This window comes from Fukomys damarensis, unplaced genomic scaffold (genome assembly GCF_012274545.1).
Source record: "Fukomys damarensis isolate Sample0158 unplaced genomic scaffold, DMR_v1.0_HiC HiC_scaffold_9, whole genome shotgun sequence".
Taxonomy (NCBI): Eukaryota; Metazoa; Chordata; class Mammalia; order Rodentia; family Bathyergidae; genus Fukomys; species Fukomys damarensis.
In genome coordinates, this window is record NW_022900921.1 from 2603829 (window position 1) to 2630999 (window position 27171).

General features: G+C 42.4%; 2 protein-coding genes and 1 pseudogene across 10 annotated transcripts in view; 2 read left to right on the forward strand and 1 right to left on the reverse strand.

The window, feature by feature from the left end:
- The window catches only part of Cdc42se2 (CDC42 small effector 2), a 31537-nt gene extending 22298 nt beyond the window's left edge, over window positions 1–9239 (forward strand). The window contains exons 2-4 of the mRNA XM_010639789.2: window positions 3233–3334; window positions 7992–8106; window positions 8351–9239. Coding sequence (XP_010638091.1) covers window positions 3233–3334; window positions 7992–8093 — 204 coding nt within the window. The 3' untranslated portion in view covers window positions 8094–8106; window positions 8351–9239. The remainder of the gene's footprint in view (window positions 1–3232; window positions 3335–7991; window positions 8107–8350) is intronic.
- LOC117285410 lies at window positions 7262–7378 on the forward strand (annotated as a pseudogene).
- Window positions 9240–10471: 1232 nt separating the features above from the next.
- The window catches only part of Rapgef6 (Rap guanine nucleotide exchange factor 6), a 206915-nt gene continuing 190215 nt past the window's right edge, over window positions 10472–27171 (reverse strand). For 7 of the 9 annotated variants that reach the window (XM_033761547.1, XM_033761546.1, XM_033761552.1 and 4 more), the window contains 3 exons: window positions 22467–26813; window positions 22224–22371; window positions 10472–11772 (listed from right to left, as the gene is read on the reverse strand). In XM_033761547.1, the coding sequence (XP_033617438.1) occupies window positions 26788–26813 (26 nt within the window). In that variant the 3' untranslated portion in view covers window positions 10472–11772; window positions 22224–22371; window positions 22467–26787. The remainder of the gene's footprint in view (window positions 11773–22223; window positions 22372–22466; window positions 26814–27171) is intronic. The other 2 variants (XM_033761545.1, XM_033761544.1) reach the window with 2 other exon arrangements.

The window sequence follows — 27171 nt, forward strand, 5'->3', positions numbered from 1 at the left end:
GCCCCCCCCCCCCCAAAGCCCAATGAAGGGAAAAAGTGAATCCAGACAAAAAAAATTCTCCTTCTTTCTAGATTGTGGTCTTGGCCTCTAGCAAGTCAGTTTTCTGCTTGCTTTATAAAAACCTGGGGGTTGTGAGTTGCTTGCCCTGTTCCAGAGGCCTCTGTCCTTGTAGCACATAATCTGGCGATTGTGTACGCTGACACTTCTTGCACTTGGTGGTACACACAGAAAGCAGTCAGACCGCTGGTCTCTGCTGGGTATGTGCAGCTGGACTTCACGCCAGCACTTTTAGGCCCAGCCACCTCCGTAAGCACACTGGACATAGCTTCTCACCATCGTTCGTGGCCTGGGGTTAGATTCTCAGGGCTCTGTGTTTAGCCTCACCCTCTCTATGACTGTCTTTTGGGGCTGTCTTCCACCGTCACTGTGGTGGGGTTGCACAAATTCCTGAAGTGAAGTTACTCTATAATTGATCTGTGGATCAGTTTCACTAACCCCCTAACCGATAGGGTTCTTGATTAACTCTTTTCAAATATGGTGGGTGCTACACTGTTTTTCTTCCCCCAGCTCTAGCCTGCGCTTTGGTAGGAATCACTTTTGGAATAAAACCCCTCCCTGTTTCTGTGGGTTACAGTAGCCATGGGCTTTTCTTGGGGTAGCACTGCGCTGGTGGTTTTTCTCCCTAGAGCAGCTGACCCTCCTTCCTTAATTTCTGTCCCTGAGCATTGTCCCTGTTCATAGTCTGGTCCACTGGGGCTCCTCCGTTGCCCTGTGTCAAGGGGAAACCTAGTCAAGCATTTTAACCACTTAACAGTTTCCCTGAGCATCACTACCTGAGCTTTGCTTGGGTGGATTTTTGTTTGCATGAGATGCACTTATATGTGTTTTTTTTTTTTTTTTTTTTTTTTTGGTACCAGGGATTGAACTCGGGTCCCTGCGCTTGCGAGGCAGGCCACTGAACTGCTGAGCTAAATCCCTGGCCCAAAGATAAGGATTAATGTGTTGATTTTTTTTTGGGGGGGTCCCCGGGATTGAATGTTTTACATCAACTGTTTTTCACATACTTTTACATTTAGAATGTTGTTTTTGCCTTTGATGTTTGTTTCTAGTGAAATCTAGTAAGTTGTGGTTATTTTCTTTTACTAGTTCATGTTTATTTGATTTGTGAAAAATAACCTGTAATTTTGCACTGCAGTCTATAGAAACTGATCGTAAATACAGTGGTGTACGTTTTATACCTCTCCAGAACTCAGTGTTACTCTGCAGTGCACAACATACACATTTGAGACACTGAATAGGAAGTACTGAAAAGTCTGAAAAAAGGGAGAAATGTTACCTTATCAGAGAGGAAAAGTCTGTTATGAAATGGAAAGACAAAAGAGACATTTTTGTATTGTCAGGTATTAATAATACAGAAATGATAGAACTCGAAAGAAAAAATTCCCACAGAGGTCGGTGATTACAATGCTACAGGTGGTGTTGACAGAGTTGACCCACTTCTGACGAGCTGTCCTGGGTAGTCAGAAGGTGAGGAAGAATGTAAAATAATTATGCACCTTCTGGACCAAACATGGAACTCGTTTGTTATTTATTCAAAACAAGGGGGTTCCAAAAGTCATTTACAATTCACATTAGGTCTAATAGACCAAACAGTTGAGAGATACCGGACAGCAAAACTTCAACCAAGATGTCCATTTAGTGGGCAGACATTTTCTTGAAATTATACCACTCACAGAAAAAAGGTCAGCATGACAGTCCATGTGATGTTTGCAGACAGACAATAATCCAGTAAAAATTTGGAGAGTAGATACTGTCCAGGTTGTAATGTTGTGTTATGTATTGAATGTTTTAAGATTGTACCATACACAGAAAAATTACTGAATTTGATAAAATTGTCATTTTTATATTTCCTATTTTATGAAATTAATTAAACAATAGGCAATTTTTGGCCATCCCTTACATAATTGGACTAGTACGTAGTTAAGGTTAAATACAGCCCTTAAAAGTTAAAAAATACAGTGAAGTGTCATAACCCAAAGAAAGCTCCTGAAAAATACAATTATTTTGCTGCTACTGAAAAACCACTGATCAAACTGATCAGAAGGTGAGATCAGCAGACTAGGATTTGTGGGCCAAATCTACCCTGTAAGGAAATTGTCTAGGTGCACAGCTACACAACTGTTTGTGTGTGGACTTGGCTGCTTTTCTCTTGCAGCAGCAGAGCCGAGCCAGGCTTACGATGGAGATTGTATTGGTCTGCAAGTCCAAATTCTTAGAGGGGATCAAATGGTGTTACCTTCCAGTATTAAAGATGATAGATAAAAATGTAGGAAACTATAACAACTGTATTGGACACAACCAAGAGCCTCAGAAATAATAAGAGACACATAGAGCAAAATGAAAGAAAGAACAGACTTGTTTTGCCGTGATGCAGAAAACCTGGGTTTAGAAAGGGAGATTACTAGGTGAAAAACGAACAGATCTGAAGATACCCCAGTTCCACTGCTGAACTCTTAGGAAAACAAACATATTTTAAAGAAAAAGTATCAAGCTTCTGGGCCTTTCATATACAACAATAAAAATTCGTGAAATACAAAGTGGCTTGTACGGTATCTGTGAACTCTGTAGGGGTCGCATGGGATCGTCTCGGCAGAGTTCTAGGGTTTATTATGTACACGCCATCTCAGCACCTGTGGACAGCATTCTGCTGAAAGGCCTCTTAACCCTACAAGTTTGTAACTTGCCTTGGTTTTTGGCAAGCAGCCTTTGGGAAAGGCCAGTGAGCTGGGCTCTCAGCAGCGCTGGGCTGTGCGGACGGCCTTCCCTGTGCGGGCCTGCGGCCGAGGGGTGGGCACGTCGGTGGGAGCAAGCGTGCTGCCTTACGGGAAACGGTGTCCAGCGCCCAGGAGGGTGTGGTTGTGAAAAAACAGCTATAGATGATGCCTGAGTCCTGCTTTGTCCGGGCCGGACTGTGGGTGGAGATTTGTTCCAGAGTGGTAGGAGAGTTGAGTATAATCTTAAGTAATAACCATCAACATAGAATCAGTTTGTCACTGAAGAAAGCTACAAACCAATGTTTAAAACCACAGGGTAGGGCCTGGATTTAGCCCGGTGATGCCACCACCTGCTTCAAAAACACAAGGTCCTGAGTTCGATCCCCGGTACCAAAATAACCAAAAACAAAAAAATAACAACTTATTGACAACTTTTCTTAATGTTATTCCTGTTTTAGAAAAGGCGGCGACGGATTGACCGAAGTATGATTGGGGAGCCGACAAACTTTGTCCACACAGCTCATGTCGGGTCGGGAGACCTGTTCAGCGGAATGAATTCAGTAAGTGTGTGGGTGGGGCACGGACCCAGGGCCTTGGATAACACTGCCGAGTGCCTTGGTAGACAGTAGAAATACGGTCGACTGTCTCTGTGGGTTCAGCCAGGAGAGCAGCTGTTACACGGTACAGGTAACAGAATTTTAAGTAACAGGGCGTGCGTAGGTTGTAGGCAAATGTGGCACCATTCTATGGAAGGGACTGAAACACCTGGGGATATTGTCACCCACCAGGGTCCTAGCACCAGGGCCCCAGACACCGAGTGATGACTCTTGTGTAAGAGACGGCAGGTAGAGCCCCAAGGTCACCTCGCTGTGCCTCCCTGGTCGGGGTGCCTCTCAAGCTCAGCCATCACCCTGAGGTATACGTGAGCAAATTAAGTGAGAACCTCTTCTTAACTTGTGAAGCTGTGTGTTCGTTTCTTGTACTGAAGTCTTGTAGCTGGCTCATTCCTGGATTCCCGAAAGGATTTGAGTTCAGAAGAAACCCATGATTCTCAGGCTCCCACCCAAAGGACTTCACCACCCCACCTGTGTCTAAAATCTTTCACTGTTTGTGCCCCCACCACTGAACCTCACACATGCCAAGCAAGTGCTCTGCTTTTAACCTTTTAAAAATGTTTTAAATTTTTTTATAGGGTCTCACTAAATTGGTCAGGTTGGGCTCGAACTTACATAATTCTTCTGCCTCAGCCTCCCAGTAGCTGGCATTACGGGCCTGCATCACCATGCTGTTCAGCTGCTTTTTATCTCGGCTTTATGTGCCTTTTGCAGACATTTTTATTGCATGACAGCTTTTACCTGATAATAACATTAAGTCTCATGTAAGTTCTCCTGCACATACCCCTGTAGGGCAAGGCAGGAAAATTTATCATAGTGGTATGAGGAACGAGAAACAAAGAAACATCTTTTTGCTGTCTTTTTTAGAGACTAGTGAATTTGAGAATAGGATTTATTTTCATCTAAGAGAAAACTGGGAAGCAGGCAGTACAGTGGAAGGGCCACTTTTCCCAAGGCCAGAGTAGATGGTCCAGATGAGCCGGAGGAGACCTGAAGGTCAGTGAGGGTTCACACGTGCACAGTTCTGACTGGAGTCGTTGCCAGAGTGTGGGGACCTCGTGTGGGGTGTATGTCCTGCACACAGTAGGCCCACTTGGCCTTCAGGCACTGGGCACACCACGGAGTGACATTTGTAGCTTCCGGAGCAGAAAGTTTGCTTAGAATCTGTTGGAAAAGTACCTTGTTTCACTGGCCTGCTTTTGTGGAGATCCCAAAGTATCGCGTTGCTGTCAAAAGAGTCAGTAGCTGTGTTTCCCTGATCCCACAGAGTGAAAGACCAAAGGGGATCCCCTAGTGCTTTTACTAACATGGCTGTCATATATTAGAATGAGTGGTTTCATATTTATTGCACGATGAATTTTGATTTCTTCCTCATCAGCAAATGTCTGTACCACTTCAGATTTGCACAAACATACATTACATATAGGAAGAATTAAAGTTTAGTATCTGGGCATGTTGGCACACAAAGCTGTCATCCCAGAACTCAGGAGGCCGAGGCAAGAGGATTATGCCAGTTTGAGGCCAGCCTGGGCTGCATGTGGAAGTCCAGAGCCAGCCTGGACGTCCAGCGAGACCCTGTCTCTTTCTCTCTCTCTCATTGAGTTTACTGGTACATTACAGGTATACAGTAGTTACATTCATCATTGGGATCTTGTCCTTTACATGACAGGTCTTGGTTCTCATTTTTTCCCCTTACTCCTGCCCTCCCTTCATCCCCTCCTCCCTTCCCTATTTACAAAACCTTTATTTCCATTTCTTCATTTTCTTATACTGTTTTCTTTTCCCTTATTTCCTTTCCCCTACCCTTCCTACTTCCCCTACACCTTTAGCCCTTTCTTCCTATTTCACGTTGTCAATTATACCATTTGGATCTTATTTATGATTTAGTTTTCCACACCAGAGAAACTACTTGGTATTTACACGTGACTTATTTATTTCACTTGAGTATATCCTCAGTATGCATCCATTCTCCTATGAATGACTAATTTCCCATTTTTAATGGCTGAGTAGTATTCCATTTTATAGAAAAACCACATCATCTTTATCCAGTCTCCAAATGATAGGCAAATGGGCTGTTTCCAAGTTTTAGCTATTACAAACTGTGCTGCTATAAACACAGGTGCACATTGTATCACTGTGGTATGATACTTTTGGAAAGACACCCAGAAGAGGGATAGCTGGGTCAAATAGAAGCTCTAATCTTGTTTTTTGAGGAATCTCCACACTGATTTCCACAGTGGTTGCACCAGTCTGCACTCCCACCAACAGTGGAGAAGGGTTCCTTTCTCCCCACAGCCCTATCAGCATTTGTTGTTGGTTGATTTCTTGAGAGCAGCTATTCTTTCTGGAGTGAGGTGGAATCTCAGGAGACCCTGTCTTTAAAATTAAAACAAAACAAAAATCCTGGTTTATGCACATTTCAAGTTTTCTTCTAAGATTCCTCCCTGGCATTTTGCCTCCCAAGATGACCCTATCATTGACACATGGCTTGCTGTAAGCCAAGGCAGCTGGGTTGGTACCGTGCAGCTTCTGGGTCTGCTGTCACCTTGGAGCAGGGTCCCAGCTCTTCAGGTTTCCTGTAGACATTGTGTGCATGTGGCGCTGTTTCTGAGGTGATCCCAGCCCCACAGAACACACTGAGTTCTTTTATTTTTGGTACCGGGGATCGAACTTGGGACCTTGTGCTTGTGAGCCAGGGAGTAGAACCACTGAGCTAAATCCCCAGCCCAGACACTAAGTTCTTGCTGGTAGGAAGATCTTTCCACTTTGTAGTTTCCTGAGGGCACTGTTGTTCCTCACTTGTGTACGCCTATCTGAGAGAGAGATGCTAGTTTCCCACGGAAAGACTTCCCCTTCCGTGAGTCTGAGAACTGAGCACTGGGTGCCATGACAACGGTTTGATGCTTATGAAGCCACTCTGCTTACACTGTATTATCCAGTGGTTGGATGACAACCGCTCCCACAGGTGCCGTCTCTCAGTACTGGGGAATGAGCTGGGGCCTGGTACGTGCCAGGGACGTGCTCTGCTGCTGCGCCTCATCATCCAGGCGGCTCGTGCCAGACTCTTTGTGACCCTTTCAGTAACATACTGTATATTCCTGTCACAGTAACACAGAGAGGCTACGTACTGGAGAGTCCACGTCCTTCAGCTTTAAGTTGCAGAATTGCCTTCTGGAGGGATTTTTCTTTTGTAGAATCTGCATGTCATTATGAATGCACAATAGTAAACAGAAAGATGATTTAATCCCAGCATGAGGCTGAGGCAGGAAGATTGCTGTGAGTTGGAGGCCAGCCTGGGCTACACAGTGAGATCCTGTCGGAAAAAGCAAAAGAAAAAAAAAAAAAAGCCTAAATATCTACAAAAGCTAAAAAAGATGCTGTGGTAAATGACAAATTACTTGGTATCAGGGCGGGACTTAAGTTTGGGCCACATTGTTGTGGTGGTAGTGACTGTATATAGCAGGTGATGGATGTAGATTAATATACAGCAGCTGACAGCTGAACAGGTTTACTGGGAGCCTTAATAAAAAGAGGGCTATAAATTTGTTTTTCTGTTTTTGGTCCTTTTGACGAGTATGAATATTTTCTGGTTACATGCTGTTGTCTCCGTGTTGGGGGCCTCCGGCTCCCTGCTCTGCACCTTTCACCAGTCTGGTGCCACTGATTGTCTGCCCTCAGTTTCCCACCTGGACTAGGATTGGGACAGTTGTGACAAACTACAGTCATTCCACTTGGCAGACAGAGGTGTGTGTTTCAACAAAGAACAACACCTGGCTTACGTGTACCTTAGGGCCATCAGAAGTAGCCCTACAGGGTGCTTAGGAGAGGTTATCGCCTCAACCGAAGTACTTCACCTGGTTAGGTCAAAAAATTATCATTTCTTGGTCTTTTGGCTAAGATCAAGTATAGCATCTGTTCTTAGCACTTTAAAATAATTACCGCCATGGATTTAGCTCAGTGGCGAGCTCAGTGGCGCTAGTGTGACCCCTGGCTCTCATGCGTGCGCGCGCGCACACACACACACACACACACACACAGTACCCACATGTGGCTCTTGGGCTCCTGTGCTCTGTCACACTGTATTATATCACACGGACTGAGATTTCTACGTCTCCCTGTCTGGGCCAGTGTTGTTGGTGCCTGTTTTCTTGCTTTGGAGTCTTAAGTAACTGAGGTGGTCAGAACACACTCGAGATTGCTGAAAATCAAGTTGAGTTGATTTGTGGGCCTTTTTCTTTTTCCTCACTATTTGGAAGTGCCTCATGTTTTAAAACTGACTGTTAAGTAACTGAAAAGTATAGGGGAAGAAATTGTTGCAAAAAATTGTTTACTAGACTTGTAATTTGCCCTTAAAAACAAATTTGAAGACTATTAAAAAAACTGTAGATTTTTGTCTATAAAAGTATCGTCTGGAAAAAGCAGCCCAGCTAAACTGTGGGGGAGGGGGCTGGGGATTTAGCTCAGTGGTTCTGCTGCCTGCCTCACAAGCGCAAGGACCCGAGTTTGATCCCCAGTACCAAAATAACAAAACAAAAGTAAAATGTGGGGGAGAAGAATCATTCTGTTACCTGGATGTGACGACTTCTGACTTGTTATGTTTTAGGTTAGCTCCATTCAGAACCAAATGCAGTCCAAGGGCGGCTACGGTGGGGGCGGCATGGCGGCCAACGTGCAGATGCAGCTGGTGGACACCAAGGCGGGATAGCCCCGGCCGGCCAGTGAGTGCTGGGCAGCAGTGACCGGCTGTGTCTGGGGGGTGGGCCATGGACACTTTGTGCCCCGTGATGCAAGTTCTGGGTGGTTTTCCTTAGGAAGACCTTTAAGATATCTGGCTGGGGAGACTTTTGCCTGAGAGCCTGGTGACTCCTTTAAGGAGTGAAAACACATGAAAAACAGACTACTTTTAAAAATATAAAGCCTGAAAGTTTGAAAATAATTGGAATTTTTCTTTTGGTTTTATAGGTCATTGTGAACTTGGATATTTTCTCTGTCCACTACTCTATCATTTTTGTCTTGTGATTGCATTCTTTCATTTTTAATTACAAAAGAAGTGTGATGGCACCCTCGTGACGACGCCAATGATGCTGCTGTTTTGCCTCAGACGACGCCAACGGTGCATGGGGCGGGCAGTGCTCAGGGGACTGCAGTGCTCACAGCGTGGTCGGGAGGGGTCTGACCGTAGCATGATCTGTTCCGTGAATGCCAGCACCGTTCTGCAATTTTCCCATCTTAAACATTTCCTTTCTGCCTTGTGATTTTTCTGGTAAGCGGTGACCTGTTGTTGTTAACTTGCCACCATTTATTGTATACTTGGGAAGGTATGAGACCCACAAGCACAACAATCCTTTTTGTTTGTTTGAAACTTCAGCAGAATAGATATTTGCATGCTTTATGGAGTTGAGTTGGTGGTCCACGGGATGTGAGAAACGGGCGCTTCTCTTCTGCCCTGGGCTGATGATCTGCTGCTATTAGAGAGTTTAGCTGTGGCACCAAGTCGTATCAGTTGTCCACAGAGGAAGCTAACTTTGTAGCTTGTTTTCAGGCATCTTGACTTTTTGGTCTGTCTGACTAGAACTGCAATAAGAGAAAAGCTTGTGTTCATAAGGCATTCCTTCTATTGTAAATGTCCAGTGTATTTATTTTGAGAGCAAGGACCTGTGGCTGTGAACAGGTGTGGTTGTGTATCTGTGTGTTATGGTGAGACTCATCCTGTCCAGTTCTGAGCAGTCTGCATCCTGTTACCTGTTCATCCTTTGTGTACTCATTTTCTTTTTACTGTCTTTATGTGTAATATTTTGGTATCCAGTTGTTTCTGCCAGCAGTGTGTTGGACTTCAGCCCCATGCTACTAACCGCAGAGTCATTGGACTCTCTGTATTCTGCATATTTTGGGGGGCTGTGGAAGTTGCCAAAAGCAACACACTAACCTGGCGGAATCACTGTGAGAACGACCAATACGGTGGGACTTTTTATGGTATAGGTTAGAAGCCTTTGCTCAGGTTCCAAAATATGTTTATCTTTCACAAATTTTGTGTGTTTCAAATATCTCTATAAATGCTTCTTTTCCATAGTAGAGCACAGGGTTAAATTAAGCCATAGTTGGTGTAGTATTAAATGTTTAAATCCTATGTCCAGTTCAGGCCTATTCACCTTTGGTAGGGTTAATATTTCATGCAGGAAATGGCGCTTAATGGAAAACTTAGAGAGTTCTAAGGGGTTAGTGTTTGCATAGAGGAACACAATAGTTTTCTCTTCTGCCTTCATTTATCCCTTTTCCCAGGGAAAACCTTAGTTCTTAAGAAACATTTGGTTTGTGTAAAACAAAAGCGTTTCTGAGGTTGATTTACCTAGCAGTGTGGGCACCAGGATGAGATCCTTGTATTTTGCAGTTTTAGGCCTTCAGAGGTGTCAGTGCCAAGCAGAGATGAGGCTCTGTCAAGGAAAAAGCTCCTGCAGCTGAGTAATTTAAACCTTAGTCCATCTGTTGTCAGCCAGGGTCAGCTCTTCCAGGACACCACCGTGCACAGGCTGAGACACGGACAGGGTTTTCTTGGCATTATCAGCAGTGATGCTTTCTGACTTCCAGAGAGCCACGTTCTGCATTGTCACATAACTACTGGAACGACATACAGGGGCCACTGACACTTTGCCTCAGCTGGTGATGATTTCTATCTTCATGTTTCCCAATTACTACAGCATGCGAGCCCTACTGCACAGGAGTGTGACGGAGATGAGCCTTGGTCGTACAGTTTTCCTAGGGAGGCTTCGGGAGTGGAGGGCAGCGGCTTTCCCACCCTCATAAATGGAATTGTAAAAGCTTGGGACGTCGTTTGTTGCCCGTAGCAGTGAATCTCATTTTTAAATTGAAGCTGATTAAATAAGTAGGATTTTTGTGCTCAAAATTCTTTATCCTGTTACTCCTTTGCTGAAATAGATGCAAACTATTAAGTGAGGGAAGCCGAAGGAAGACGGAGTGGCACAGACTGAGCAGTGAGGCGCTCTGTGGGAAGGGGGTGCTGCCTGCACAGGCAGGAAGTGGTGCCTGAGAGCCTGGGGTGGCCATGTCCGCCTGTGCCTGGGTCACATTTCTAGGGCAGCAGCATCGGTGGGCTTTACATTGGCTTTCACTTCTGTTAGGAAATTGGAGAGGTTTCATTATAGAGAACAAGTTTGCCTTGATTTTGTTTAAAATGACTTCTGCTCAGCACCCAGAAGATAAAATTGACATATTTTTATAATATAAGCATACTTTTTTTGTACATTGTGTTCATTCTTGAATAAAGTGAATTCAGTGTTGGCTTGTAGATATTAAAAAGAAAGTATTGATTTTGATTCAATAAATGTTTTCCTTCAATCCTAGTTTTTTTAAATTTGTTTTTTAAGGACTCACCTGAATTATTCACTTAGAGCACCTTCTTGACATTTTTAGTGATGGCTCCTATTATGCAAAACACAGTACATCACTTTTTGCTTTAAAAGATGATTTAAATATCTAATTACAATCTGTCACTTCACAGTTTATGCTATAACTTAACAAATTTCTACTCAAAATGAAACTTAAATGTTAGGAAAATAAAATCATATGAAGTAGGGTAAAATTGTTCAGGGGACCGAGGGAAGAAGTAACACAAGGCAAATTGTGCTTTGTGAGACTGAGCCCGCCAGTGGCTTTGTGCTGAGCAGCACCTCAGCCATTGCACAGTGAGGGAGGATCTTGCCAAGTTGCCAGGGTGGGATTCCGATACTGTGCAGATCGCACTACGGGCGTGCAGCACCACGGCCAGCGAATGTATTAGACACCGTGTGTCAAGGGACGGGTCTCACTGTGTTTCCCAGACTGGCCTCTGTTCACCAGAGTACCTCATACACATTTACCTGTGCTGCATGCAGCCTCTTCTCAGAACAGGAAGGATTTAAACAATCTGAAATGCAGTTGGGAATTGTGTTGTCACAGAATGTTTAGGGAATTTAAGACAGAGGCGGTTGTCCGACCAGAGAGACAAGTTGTCTGTGGAGAGCTGCGTCTCACCAGGCTGAGGGACAGGTGGGGGCAGGTCCATGAGGCGTAGCCAGCCACATCACAAGACCACCACACACTCTTCTAAAGACAGAAAGATCTATGAGAGAAATACCACGCAGAGTATTACAAAAGTTTGGATAACTTTGTCCTTACCTTATATCCAAAACTTTAAAAGGAAATTGTGAAGAAAGAAAGTATCTGAAGAAATGATGTTCGTGTGGCGGGTGCTGTGTGTAGTTCGGGTTTTAAAGGCCATGCAGAATTGGAGGGCCCGTAACCACCCAAATCCAGGCCTATGAGGCCGGGGATGTAGGTCAGTGGCTTACGGCCCTTCAAGCGCAGGGTCCTGAGTTTGATCATCGGGACTGGAAAACAAAAACAAGTACAGGTCTATGAACAGTCTGAAACGTCTTAAACCTGTGAAATGTCAAAATCTGCAAAATGGGTAACACAAGGAGGAAAGCAAATCTTAGCAGACTTGAGTCACTGAGATTTTTTACCTTGTATCTGTTGCCTCCATCCAGAACTGTCCAGCAAGACAACGGAAACCAAATGACTCCTCAGAGTCTGGCTTTTTATGTTTTGGCAATGAAACACTTGTTACTTCCAGCATTTTCCAAATGTTGAAGGTGCACTGTGTCACAGATACACGCAGCTCCTGGGCTCCTCTGACTAAGAATATCCACACTTTTGATGTGGGAACTTAGAAGCAGTGCTCAGAGAGTGGTGGCCTTGCTATGGAAGGAAACACGGGGCACAGTTTCCTGTGGTGGGGACGCAGTGGGGCACAGGGAGCCTGGTGATGAAACCAAGTCCTACACAGTATAAGGAAACAGAGGTGAGACACAACCAGAGGAAATCACCAGCAGAGGTCTGGGGAGCCGTGAGCCTTTCAGCTGGGCTGACTGGTCAAAGAGCTGAGCCAGGTAGGAAGGACAAGGGGAGGTAGCTGTGTTTTTAGATGCCCACATCTCAACAAAAGATCACAAAGCACACAAGGAGAAAAGAACCATGGTTCCCAAATGGAAATAAGTACTCTGCATTTAAACTTAAACAGACCTCTGACATACTTTACAAGGAATGTAAGCCATTGTCCTAAATGTGCTTAGTGAGCTTAAACAGAACATGGACAGGCATCTATGTGAAATCAGGAGAATGATTTATGAACAAAACATCAGCAGACAGGTTACAAACAGGGCTGGGTGTGGTGATGCACACCTGTGGCCCCCAGCACTGGGTAGGCTGACATGGGAGCATTGCTGTGAGGTCAAGGCTGAAACCTCTCCAAAGAAATATGAACCAAACCAAAACAAAACAAAAAAATTCTAAAAAAGAACCAAACTTTTGGAGCTGAAAAACACAATAACTGAACTGATAAATTCACTGAAGGGATTCAACAAAAGATTGATCATATATAAGAATCAGTGACTGTGAAGTCAGATCCTAAGAAATTACTGAGTCCAAGATGAGAGAAACACAGAGTCTAAGCGACTTAGCAGGAAAAGATGTGAAGAAACTGGTTTCACCCTTTCCAGATTTGGAGAAAGAAGATGCTTTGAAGGTCAATGAATTCTAAAAGACTCACACTGAGCTGGGTGTGATGGCACACGCCTGTAATCTCAGCACTTGGGAGGCTGAGGCAGGAGGATCGCTGTGAGATGAAGACCAACCTGGGCTACATTGTTCCAGGTCATTCTCAACTACATTTTGAGACCCTGTCTCAAAAAACCAAACAAAAAAACCCAAGGAGGTGAAAGACATACATTGGAAACTACAACTACAACTACAACATGTTACTGAATTCATGATGATAAATGAAAGGACATACTGTGTTTTGGACTGGAAGAATTAATGTTACGATGTCAGGACTGCCCAGGCGATCTATAGATTCACTGTAATTGCTAGCACAATCCCTAATACCTTTCTGCAGTGCCGGGGCTGGAATCCAGGGTTTTGTGTGTTGGGGAGGTGCTTTACCACTGAACTACACTTTCATCCCTCAGTGTCATTTTCCCCCCAAATAAAAAAACCTACCCTAAAATTCCCATGGAATCTCAAGGAAACCCCAAAGAGCCAAAATAACCATGATAAAGTAGATTTATAGGTCTCACACACCACTATTTCAAAACTTACTAGAAATGTAATAAAATCAAAACTGTGGTACTGGAAAAAGATGGACACCTAGACCAGTGACAAACTAGAGCCCCAAAGTTGGCTGTGTGTCTATGATATTTAGCAAGGTACAAGTTTATTCAGTGAGGGAGACGTTTGTTTTTTTTTCAACAAATGATGTTTTGGAAGCTGGATACCCATATGCAAAAAGATGCAGTCAAATAAAAGCGTATTTATGTAGGCAAGACCTACAAGTGTAAAACTCCTACCAGAAAATATAGGGGAGGACATTGAAATGGTGGAGTAGAGACCAAAACACAGCCTCTCTGGGACATGGAAACGAGACACCTGAAAGCTTGGTGAATATATTTCCAGGAACAAGGAAACAGCTGAAAGCAAAACTACGAACTTCAGAGAAGGTGGAGAAATGGAGCAGAATGCAGAGAAGAGAGCACAGCTGTCGGGAAAGGAACCCTGCTACTGGGGAGGGGACCTGTCTCCGGACAAGGTGAGCCTGGACAGAGTCAGCAGCTCCAGGGCTAAGAAAAGCTTATAGTTACTGTAAATTGTAAAAAGTAAGTAGGGTTTTGCTCCAAATGTGACTTCTTCCATAGGGCAGGCTGGATTAGGAGAAGAAATCCAGTGTAGCACCCGTCCTATGTGAGAGAGTCTAATGAGTAGCCATTTTGGGAAAGGGTTAATGACTGAGCTGCAGAAGAACGACAGGACTGCACCTCAGAGCTCCTTGGTGTCACCCTACTACAGTGACTGGTGGGTGTTGTGCAGAGGGCACAGCCTCCAAGAAGTCTATGCTCAGGCAGAGAAGCTCGTGAGGGTTTTACTTCCCTGGTTTTATGCCAGCCTTGTGCAGCTTCGGAGCTCAGTGGTCTGCTTGCCTTCACCTGCTGTCCATGTAATCAGGGCTTTGCCCTGGCTTGGCAGCTGCCACAGCATGGAGTGTAGGCACGAGGGGCCTTCTGGAGCAGCGGGAGCACATCACAAACCCAAGGACGGTAAAGCTAGGTGAAGAAAGCTGTGGTTTGGGGTGCACAGAGGGACACGGACCCTGGGAGCAGCTGGAGTGACTACAGCCCTAGGGTAGGTAGGCATCACTGACCGAGCACGCCTAGCTGGAAAGGCAGAGCAGGAGTCGGCATTCACACAAATATGTGAGTGTGGAAACAAAGTAGATGTCCGTGGTGACCCACGATCCCATCCTTTTATCTTGTGCATTCCAGTACTGCAGACCCTGGGAATAAACCACTCATCTGAACACACGCAGGAATTATTTTTGGGCTCCCTTCGTTTTTTTTTTTTTTTTCCCTTTTCTTCTTTAATGTTTTGAGACAGGGTCTCACTATATAGTTGAGACTGACCTAGAACTCACTGTGTAGCCCAGGCTGGTCTCGAACTCACAGCGATCCTCCTGCCTCAGCCTCCCCGGTGCTGGGATTCCAGCCATGTGCCACCATGCCTGGCTACTGATGTTTTTTTTACTGTTTAATAGGATCCTTTATCTCACTTTTCTCTCCTCCTCCTCTTTTTTTTGGTACCAGGAATCAAACTTGGGACATTGTGCTTATGAGGCAGGCAGCCAAACCACTGAGCTAAATCCCTGGCCCACCTCTCTCTTTTGTCAAATTGTATTTATTTTCCCATTCCCCCCTCCATCTTTACTAATATTACTATTAAGCTTTAGATATTTGACCCTGTAATGACTACTGAATTCCTTTCTATTGTTACCGGTGCTGTTATATTTAGTAGGTATTTACTATACGTCAATATTTCATTTGTCTTTGTGTTTGATCTGTTTTCTACTGGAAGGGGTGGTACAGTGGTATCTTCTGTTGTTTCTGATGGTATGTCAAAATCCAGTTTGTCTTTGACTCTTACTGTTGTTCATTTTATTGCTGTTTCCAGGGTGGCATTATTGCTGCTGTTAATTTTACTGTGTACCAATATCTGCTTTGTCTTTGTGTCATCAACAATACCATTTCATTTCCAGAGAACTGGGTGCTGGGCCAATTACACTGCTCCCTTTCTTATGCAAATTAATGGAAATGGTGGTTGGTTCTTGGGACACAGGCAAAGGCCTGTTGTCAGCCACGCCCAAAAGCATGCACTAACTACAGAGATCTCCATACTGGCAACGAAGTCTTTCCACTATAATCGACCTGCAAACCTAAGCATTCACACACATACACAAAGAAGAAATGTGAGAAGACAAAACAACAAAATGCCTCCAAAAACCCTCCCAACTTTCTGAAAGCTGTTCCAAGGGGCATCAATATGGAACATATCAAAAGCCAAACACCTGAAATATGGGAAATGATAAAAGAGGAGACAAAAGCACACAGATCAGTAAGCTCTGTGAGCTTTATGATTAAACAGATAATGAACTTCATAAATAAAATGATAGGTGAGCTTGCAAAAAACAATAATAAAAAGCTAGCTGAACTAAACAAAATGATACAAAACATGAAAGATCAGTTTGCCAAAGAATTACAGTCCATGAAAAGGGGCCAAACAAACCCAAGATACAAAACATTCTATTTTAAGTATGGGAAGCAGAACCGATCACTGTGAGCACAGAGTGTCAGAGCAGGAGGGTAGGGCCGTTGCAGGTTACCATGTCTACTCAGAGAGAGCTTAAAACCAACAAGGGACCGTGGAAAATGGACCCAGCAGCTGCTAGAGGACACACAGCAGACCAAGATCAACTGGAATTTAGTGAAAAATCAGAAATACAGCACAAATGGTATAAAAAAGCTATTTATAGAAATAATAGCATAAAATTTTCAACATATGGGGAAACAATTTAACATACAGATAAGGGAGGCATACAGAATCCAAGTAGTCACAAATGGAGAACTTCCCTATGACACATCACAGTCAAAATTCCAGAAGTCCAATACAAAGATGGACACTTAAAAGCTGTGAGAAAAAGCGATAAATTACTTATAAAGGTAAAGCCATTAGAGTTACAGACTTCTCAACACAAACCTTGAAAGTCAGGAGAGCTTAAGAGTGAAATGACTGAAGTCCTACAAGAAAACAACTTCCAACCCAGACTAATACAGACTGCAAAACTCTTCCAAAATAGCCCATAAAGCATGTTTAAATAAATACAAAATAATTAAAATTATCCTGTACATATCATCAGATGATAGTACAGCAAAACTAGAAATCAATGGTAAAAGAAACCACAAAAATTATGCAAATACATGGAGATTAAAGATTGTACTAATGCAATAATCGATAGGACACAGAAGAAATTAACTTCCTAGAATCAATAATGCCAGTATAAAATACCAGAAGATATGGTATACAATGAAAGTGGTTTGGGGGAAATTTATACCTGTGAATGCCCACATCAGAAAAACTCAAGTAACCTAATGATGCACTTCAAGTCCAAAGTTAATAAATGAAATTATCAGTATCAGAGCAGAAATCAATGAAATTAGGACCAAAGGTGGGGAAGGAAATACAAAGAATCAATGAATCAAAGATATTTTTTTTGAAAGAACAAAACAGAGAAACTTGTAGCCAATTTTACCCCCTACATGGGAAAATATATCAATAAGAAATGAAAAATCACAAAGACATTTCTAAAATTTAGATTATTAGTAACTACTTCAAAACCAGAACTATAATAGATTAGAGAACTCCAGAAGAAATGGAGCAATTCCTAGATACATATGCATTTCCAGAATGGAACCAAGATATAAAAACCCTGAATAATCCAATGATAGGCCAATGAAAGTGAGACAGTAGTAAAAACTGACTATAAGCATGGTGGCACATGCCTATAATCCCAGCGCTTTGGAGGCTGAGGCAGGAGGAGTACAGCAAGTTGGAGGGCAATCTGGACTACATAGTGAGTCCAAGGTCAGCCTGTACAGTAAAGTGAGACCCTGCCTCAAAACAAAACAAAACCCCAAACTTACCAAGTAAGAAAAGCCCAGGACCTGATGGATTTACTGCTGAATTCTCCAAGAACTTCAGGGAAGACCTAGCACTTTTATGAAACTGAAAAGGAAGGATACTCCCAGAGTCCCATCTGGCAGCTAGCATTACTCTGATTCCAAAACCAGATGAGAACCGAATTGAAAAAGACAGCTATAGGCTAGTCTCTTTATTGAACACAACAAAAACCCTCCAGGGCCAGGGATTTAGCTCAGTGGTTCCATTGCTTGCCTTGCAAGCAAAAGGTCCCGAGTTCAATCCCTGGTACCTAAAACAAAAACAAAAACAGAACAACAAAAAGCAAAAACAAAATTTCTCCACAAGTTCAACAGAATGCAACAAACCATCAAACATCATGACCGAGTATGTGTCACTCCAAGGATGGAAGGATGGTTCGACATACACAAATCAATAATACACCACATAAAGGCAAAGACAAAAACAATATGGTCATCTAAATAATGCAGAAAAAGATGTTGACAATCCAATATCCACTCATGATAAAAACTGTGAAGAAAATAGGTGTAAAATAGGTATCTTGGGCTAGGGATTTGGCTCAGTGGTTCTGCCACCTACCTTGCACGTACAAGGGCCTGAGTTTGATCCCCAGTATTAAAAACAAAACAAAACAAAACAAGAAAAGGACATTACCTCAATCTAACAAAAGCCATTTTTTGACAAACCTATGGCCAACATCACAATTAGGGAAAAGCTGAAAGCTTTCTCCTCTAAAAGCAGGAACAAGACAATGTCTACTATCACCAATCCCATTCAATACACTGGTAGTCCTTGAACACAACATTAGCTAGAGCAATCCAAAAAAAGAAAGAAAAGGCTTATGTACAGAAAAGGAAGAAGTTAAATTGTCATTATTTGCACATGACATGATCCTTTACATAGAAAACTCCCCAAAATTCTACTAAAAGACTCTTAGCATAACCAAATTAAGTAGTGTAGCAAGATGTAAAACCAACACACAAAAAGTAACAGTGCTCTTGTACACAAAAAACTCACTGAGAAAGTAATTAGGAAAACAAACTATTTGCAACAGCATCAAGAAAAATTAAATACTTGGGAATGAAACTAGCTGAGGAAGTGAAAGACCTCGACAACAAAATCTATCATACTCTGAAAAAAAAAAAAAAAAGATAAAACAAAACAAAACATGAGAAGATATCCCCTCTTCCTGGACAGGGAGAACCAATGCTGTCAAAATGCCTACACTCTCAAAACTGATACACAGGTTTGATGCAATCCCAATCAGAATACCTACAACATTCCTCATAGAACTAGAGAAAACAGCCCAACATTCATGTGAAATCAGAAAAGACCCAGAATAGCAAAAGCAACCTGGGCAAAGGAGGAGGCAGCACAATCCTGGATTTCAATTTACATTACAAAGCTACAGTGATGAAAACAGCATGGAACTTCACACAACAGACAGTGGAAAGAAGGCCTGATCTTTTCAGCAAAGGCATACGAACAATCAGTAGGTGGAAAAACAAAACTTGACCCCTGCCTTGCACAGTATGCACAAATCTAACCTAGACACACTCCACAGATGAATTTAGAACACATTCACGTACTTGGGCAGGAAGAACTTGTTGGTGTGTGTGTGTGTGTGTGTGTGTGTGTATGTGTGTGGTGTGTGTGTCTTTGGTCACAATTTAAAAAACTGGGGAGGAGGAAGAAACAAAAATTCTACATGAAATGCCTCAATGTGATAGTTTTCATTTCAGGATCTTGCTGGTTTCCCCTGTTCCAAACTTCCTTGCTGAGGATCTTTGGACAAGTCACTCAACATCTCTAGGACCTTCTCCACCAAAATATCTGGGAGTAATAATAGTGTCCTACCTCAGAGGTCCATGAGGATGAAAATAAGGTGAGAGACTACTTCTAGGACAAAAGCAACTGCTTGCTAAATTATTATTAAGAAGGTTAATAAATTAGCAGTAATGGCAGTGATTTAGTCATCAACAGCTATAAGCTAAGTCAATAAATGCAATGGTAGATTTCATTTTAAGAGAAAAATAGACCTACGTTCGGAGTCAAAAGACTTGGGCTTCAAGAGTGTCTGGTGTAAAATCTCTCCTTGGGGATTAGATCACAATGTTGCATCTCTAAGAGTGGGGTGTGAAGGTCATCCAGGAGAGGGCTGATTGCAGAATTTGCCCAATGGGGCGGCAGGTGCAAGATCTGTGCCAGACTCGCTCAGATTGGGAGTAACCTGTGGGGAAAGCTCACAGTGCTTCGTGGATCCTTTTGTCAATGGCTCCTGCTGCCTACCTGTGCACGACATAACACAGAGTCCTTTCTTTGAGCCAGGATCTCACCATGTAGTTCAGGGTGGCCTTGAACTCACTCTGTAGCCCAGGCTGGCCTCGAACTCATAGTGATCTTCCTGCCTTAGACTCATGAGTGTTGGGATTACAGGCATGCACCACCACATCCAGCTAAGACTTCTTAAACAGAACCAAAAGTAGTAACCATAAAGGAAAATTAATTACTCTAGAATTAAGAACTATGCTTCATCAAGAGACATCATCAAGGCTATGGAAAAGCAAGCCAGAGAGGAAGACGTATTTGCCACACATATAAGTGACGAAGGAATTATATGCAGAATATATAATGAACAAATGTATCAGGGAAAAATACACTCGAGGCATTTCATGAAAGAGGAAATCTAATCCTGCTTACAGATATAAAGGGAATGCAACCCACTAGTAGTCATGGGAAATGCAAACTAAAACCACAATAAGCCATCACCCATTCCCATCAAAATGACAAAGTCAAAAAGACCGAAAATGCCACCTGTCAGGACACATGCACAACTGGGAAGGGCTTTTGGAGTGTTAACTCTTCAGGGTTTCCTGTTAGGAATTTGACTAGTTCTTTAGGCGTGTAACTTGTGTTTATTCTTACTCAGTGTGATCACTGATGTTTTCTGGTAAATTTCCCTTGGAATCTCTTAAGACCCAAACTTATTAAGCATCCTCAACCCTGCACCCTAATTTACAAAGGCTGTTAGGAATTAGTTACAGGCATACTGTCCATGTGCTAGTGTCAAAAATATTACCCAATTCAAAGATTTGTCTAAAATTCCCGTGTTTTCTGGTTTGAAAATGTTTCATTTTCATTACCGCTGGAAGAAGATTCTCTCCCAATGTTTCACTAGGGTGTGCAGATGTAACTGCAGAGATGACTGGGAACCTGTCATGCTCTCATTTAAGACGGAGGCCAAACAAGAAGTTACACTGGAGCATGGCGCCATCTGCTGGCTCCAGCCTATCTTAGAGCCGCCTTTAGCTCACTTTTCTCTGCCTGGGATCATCAGACCACACCCCATAAAGGGCAGAGGACAACACTCCTTCACTGTAGGCGCCACCCCATGTGGCTTTTTCAGCATTAGGTAACGCCCTCCACATGTGCACTGAACAATGTGCTCTTTTTCACTGTGTCATTTAAACACTACTTTTCTACTGGGTGCTTTTTCTTGTGGTATACATGAGTGAAGTACATAACCTACATACCTGTCCTTTGAAGGTTATATGAATTAACTATATATTTTCCAACTCTCTAGCCTGTTTTTTTTTTTTTTTGTACCAGTAATTGAACTCAGGACCTTGCGCTTGCCAGGCAGGCATGGCGCCAATGAGCTACATCCTTGGCCCTGTTCTCATAAATAGTATTTTTTGGGGGAATGTCTTGTCTTTAATCTTAAAGTAGCCAAATAATACATCTATCCCTTTCTTTAGAGTTAGGTTATCCCCTGACCCCATACTGATCCCAAGGCCTTGTGTATGGCAGGTAGTGGCTCTAACACTGAGCTGTACCTCCAGCCCTATAGTCAGTATTTTCTTATGCCTTAAGAAATCCCTCCTGGGCCAGGGATGTAGCGCAGTGGTGCCCACACGTGCGGGGCAAGGCCAAGGTCCTGAATTCAATCCCCTGTTCTGGGGAAAAAAAGAAATCCCTATTACTTCTGAAATTTTGTTAAGTAACTCAGGGTTATATCTTCTGTGTTTTGTACAACTTACCAGTGAAATCATCTGAGATGGGTCTAATATATATAAAGACAATAATTAAAAAAAAGGTGAAGTTTATTCTAACAGAGGGTGAGGTGGAGGAGCACGGATGGGCAGAGGGTCAACAAAATAAACAAAAGCCCCACCTCTAGTAATTCAAGTTATTAACAGATGAGAGAAAATAATTTTGTCTCTTGAATAGATTTTTTTTACAAAAAGAACATGAAAAAATTTGACATCATAAATCCTCGAAGCAAACTACATAAAAGGGACCTTCCTTGAACTCATAATTAACACAACATGGCAAAGAGCATGCTCAATGGTGACATCTGAGTGCTCACTGAGATCAGGAACAAAGGAAGGAATTTCATGCCAATCACTTCCAGTCAACACAGGACTGGACATTTTGGCCAATGTGATAAGGCCAAGGGGTTTTAAAAAAGCAAAAACAATTAGTAAGTAGATGATACGAGCATGCCAAATAATCCCCAAACCCCTCACAAATTATTAAAATAACCTGGAGTAAGTTGGTAGATAAAAGGCTTTAGTAAAAAATGTTAAAATCTGATCAATGAATGGAAAACAAAAGACCTAAACTGACATTTTACAAACAAAATATAGCCTGAAAGTACTGTATCTGAAAAGATGGGTAGCCCCCTTAATCACATGGAAATTAAAACTGAAACCACAGTAAGACAGAAGTACACACTCACCTGAATGTCCACATGAGGAAAACAGGCCAAAGGCTGTTGCACAGGCCAGCTCCTCTCTTTGCATCATCCAGCGCGTTCCAGGTGTGGGCAGCAGTAGAAGCCGGTTCCTCGGGGGGACTTACAGACCACCACATCTGAAAGTGAGGGACTGGGCCCCAACATGAGAAAAGTAAACTTAGTGTGTTTCTTCCTAGAGTTGCTAACAGATGACCAAAGAATGAGTTGCTGGAAACAGAAATGTACCATCTCACAGTTGAGAAGGCCAGAAATTCGAAGCAAAAATGCCCACAGAGCAGAATTTCCTCTGCAGGCTCCAGGAGAATCCTGTTCTGCAGAGTGGTGGCCACATCTCTCCGCTGTCTGCATGGCTTCTCCTGCCAGTGTTCAGGTTGCCTCTCACGAGGATGCTGGTGATGGCATGGAGGCTCCACAGAAAATGCAAAGTAATCTCTGCATCTCAAAGTGGTTAACTGAATTACAGCTGCGAAGACCCTTTCCCCAAATACAAGTTCTTGGGATTATTGTTTTCCAAATAAAGGAATGAACTAAACTCAGAGAATGCAGAAGACCCGGCTATCACAGGAGTAACCTGTCCTGGGTGCAGAGGCAGACTGGAAGATTTTACAAAGGGTGTTAGAGTACAATTTCTTCCTTGCCAAGGTCCTGGGGTGTGAACCCATAAAATAAAATGCCTTCATTATCGTACAGTCCCAGAGAGTAAGGCAGCAGGCATGCTGTGGGAGGCCAACTAGCTGCAAGTTTGATTGATATTCGCTCTTCCCCTTTTCATTGCCAAGCATTCTGATTTTGTCTGGGTTGTCAATCACCCAGATGGAAGAGACAACTTTCCACATTTCCTTAAGGCTGTTCATACCACACAGTTCTGACAAATAGGATGTAGTCGGTGTTTCACAGATTCTGTGAATAATAACGCACCATTTCAAGTTTTCTGGAGGCCTAAAAACAAAGGCTTCACTCGGTGTGGTGGCTCAGGCCTGTAATCCCAGCACACAGGAGGCTGAGGCCAGAAGGTTGCCATGAGTTCGAGGCCTGCCCGGGCCACAGAGCCATTTGAAGTTCAGCTTGAACTACAAAGGAAGACCTTGTCTCAAAAAAAAAACCAAACAAAAAGCCTCATAGCAACACGAGTCCCAGGCTGGCACTCCTGAGCCAGCAGGTGTAATTATTCCACCTGTTCCGTATATTCACAATAAACTGCGGAGGTTAATGTAGATCCTTTATTGATTCCACCAAAGTATTAGTAGATATGATAATAATAAATGGTACTTTTACATTCTCTTAACCAAAAATATAACAAATATTTACACTCAGTAAAAATACAAAAAGCATACAGAGGCACTGTCTTTCTAAAAGACATAAGTTTTAAGAGGTATCAAAAAGTAGGAGACAAACATTGCTTGTTACAGGATACCTTACAATCACTGAATTGTGCAGTACAATTGCTATTTGATTATTACAACTGTGCAATTTTGTCTTTTTAAGATAAGCTTACACATTTCAATTTTAATAGATCAAATTCATCTGCATTCTGTATATTAAAATAAAGAAGCTTTTTAAAAAGCATAACAAAAGCTAAAGATGAACCGGGGTTCAAATTTAAATCTGAAAATGTACTGTAACTGTGACACTTTTCTGAAGATTTATCCTTTTTTCTAGCCTTTAATTGCTAAATGGATACATATGCTATAACATGTTTTGCAGAAACATTTCTACCCAAGTAACAATCACCGTTTTAACTAAATAAGGGAATATTTTCTCCTCTTTTTTGTAGGTGAAAGAACACTTGATAACACTTTTCTAGGTCTGTTCTTAGAAATTCCATGATTACCTCTGCTCCCAGCCAGGGAGGTGATGTGGCTGTCACCCTCATGAAACCCACGGGAGTTTTCTTCCCCAAGTAATAACTTGGTGGCAGTGAGAGCCTATTAATTATAATAAACTTTAATGGAAGCATGTATTGGACCTACTGATTCTCTGGTTCAGCAGCTGGCCAAACTCTGCACTGAGGGTCTGCTGCTTCAGCAGGCTTGGTGTCAAGTTATGGTGGGAAGAGAAGGCAACAATGTCTTCAACATGATCATAAGTTTGAAATGACAATAAAAAAGGAGATTTGGAATTGGAGAACACACAGGTTAAGGCTTCATTGTTCTAGTCTTAGGATAAACTAAGAAATGGCAGAAATGTACCCTAAATTAAGATTCTAAAAATCAAGAGTTTATTTTTAAGGGCATCAAACTGCAAAGCATTTGGTTTTAGTCCCTGATCAATGTGACCAGCTGATCTGAATACTCACAGTTAAAGCCACATACAGCGAAGGCAGCAATATGGTGCAAGTCCAAAACCACAGGCCTCAGCTCTCTGTGCAGGTATTATTCACACCATTAAGGACACAGATAAGTAAGGCTTCCATTTGGTTTGAAAACGTGCTAAATAAGGAGATGCAGTGCAAATAATAGCACATTCTTTCTGAAGTAATGTATATAAAAGTGAGAATACCCAAACTTGATTAAAAAGGTGGTTATAGCAAAAATACTTTTCATTTTTGTTTTGCTCTGGACATGAAAACAATAATATGTAAATCAGTGAATAAAAAGCCTAGACTCAGAGGACCACAGTTCATAAGCCAAATCACTACAGTGTGACTTTCAAGCCAGGGTTTGGATTCAGGCAACTTTTCACTTCAGAGGACCAAGAAAACTGTGGAGCCATGCAGCTTTATTTTTAACATACCTGGGTTAACTTCTAAGGCTTAAGTCTCATGTTAGTATTTTTTTCCCCAGAGCGATTTTGCACAGGTGTTATCTTCCCTAAAATATAGAGTTAATAATTTTAATGGGAAAAATGAACTATTAACATTTACCTCATGGCAGTGACATGGTTTTAAAATGAAGAGTATATCCAGCACTTAGGAAGCAGAGGCAGGACGATCACTGCAATTTGAGATCAGCCTGAGCTATATAATAACTCCAAGGCCAGCCTGAATTACATAGTGAGACCTTGTCTTCAAAAAAACAATACGCAGGAAATAGAAACACAGCAGTAGATAAAAAAGTACACACTTTTAAAATGAAGTCACAAACTAAATCTTATATGGCCACATGAAGCCAACGACTCTGAAATAATCTGTTTTGGCTCCAAGTTGGTTAGAGTAGTGCACCTTAATGGCTTTGGCTTTGGCTTTCTTTTTTTTCTTGTAATCACAGAATCTTATGGAATTTCACTTGCCTTTACACTGAAACAAATTAAAAATTTACACTACTTTAAACTCATAAAAATGTGAAAAGTCCACTTAATCCAGTAAACACTTGTTGAAATTTTATACTTAAATTAAGAGTGCCATACCCAAGAGGCCAGAGAGGCATGGCCTCTCAAGGGCTAAATGAGGACTGAGAGATAATTATTCGCATCATTCCGGCTCCTCCTTCTCCCACAGAATTTTCAAGCAGTTCTTCGACCTTTACTGAGAGCTCAGGGTTTGGAAGATGGACGTAACTTGGCGCTGTGAGATGTGGGGTGCTGCAGAACGCCGCACAACGTCAGGCTCATCTTCATGACCTCTACACTTATGATCATACTTCTTTACAAAACAATTCTATACTTGAGCTGTGACACATTTCAGTTTACAGTTTCTAGACAACAGAACTCTCTAGAGCTCATTCTCTTTTGGCTCTCTACTTTTAGTTACAATTAGATGCAGCATGACTTTCACTTCAGGATCTGTATGCATGTCATTTAGTACCAACTTTCATTCTCTGGAAGTTAAAGTCACTACCTACCTATTCTCCTTCCTCTCCCTTTTCCAAAAGGACTGGTAAGAAACCCCATGGCAGGTTCCTTTTGCATCACAATCCGTAGGTTCCTAATACCTCACCTGCGAAGAGCTTCCTGGTCTATTCATAGCAAGACCCTCCATCGTACTGGCGCTACAGATGAAATCCCATCTCTGCACAGATCAAGCACATCATCTCTGTAGAGATGACTTCTGTTTGGTCAGACCAGAGACAGTTTTATGGCCCCAAACAAACACTGGCTAACAAGAGCTCTGCAAAAGACACAACAAATAAACAAACAAAACCTTAAAAAAAAAACCCATAACACTATAATAATAAGTTACTTTTCAAATACACAAGAATATTCTTGGTATTAGCAGACATTCTAAATTCATCCTTTAGCCCAAGCTATGGCTTGGAAATAATAATACCACTATCTTTAAAATAACCTGTAAAAGGAAAATCTATAGTGATATACATGGGGACGTGGAGGACACTTGAGTTTGAATTAGCTCTTTAATGTGGTCCCAAAGCAGGTCTGGTGTGTGAAGTGCAGACCAGTATCCAGACACAGCATCCAAGCTGAGGAACTATGCATCTGCAGAGACCATATGGAAGGAAGTGTACTCGGGTACGTCCCAACGCTTGGAGCAGAGCACACGCCATGAACCTCCGGGCCAGGGGTAGTAGCGATCTGTTGGCAACGGCCAGAAGAATCATGAGGTTCTGCCCATTCCCCTTGATGTTCAGGGTCCAAATAGGTCATTCAAAGGCTAGACTGCTGACACTTGTTCATTTTCTGAAAATAATAAAAACACAATTATATGGCAGATCAGCATGTGAATAAAGACCGACTGATAATCTAGTCGTCTATTTGAAATTTTATCAGGGTCAACACAGAAATCCTCTCAAACATCCCATCAAAGCCTAAATTTTATTTTAATTACATGATTTCTAATCACACTAAAGAGTGACACTAAACTGGAATTTCATAAGTGTTTCTTAATCACTTTATTACTCTACTGTGTAAAAGGAAAAAAGCTTCATTTATTCATTTATTTTAAATAAAGCAAAGCATTAGGGCTGGGGATTTAGCTCAGTGGCTCCGCCACCTGCCTTGCAAGTACTAGGTCCTGAGTTTGATCTCCGGAACCAAA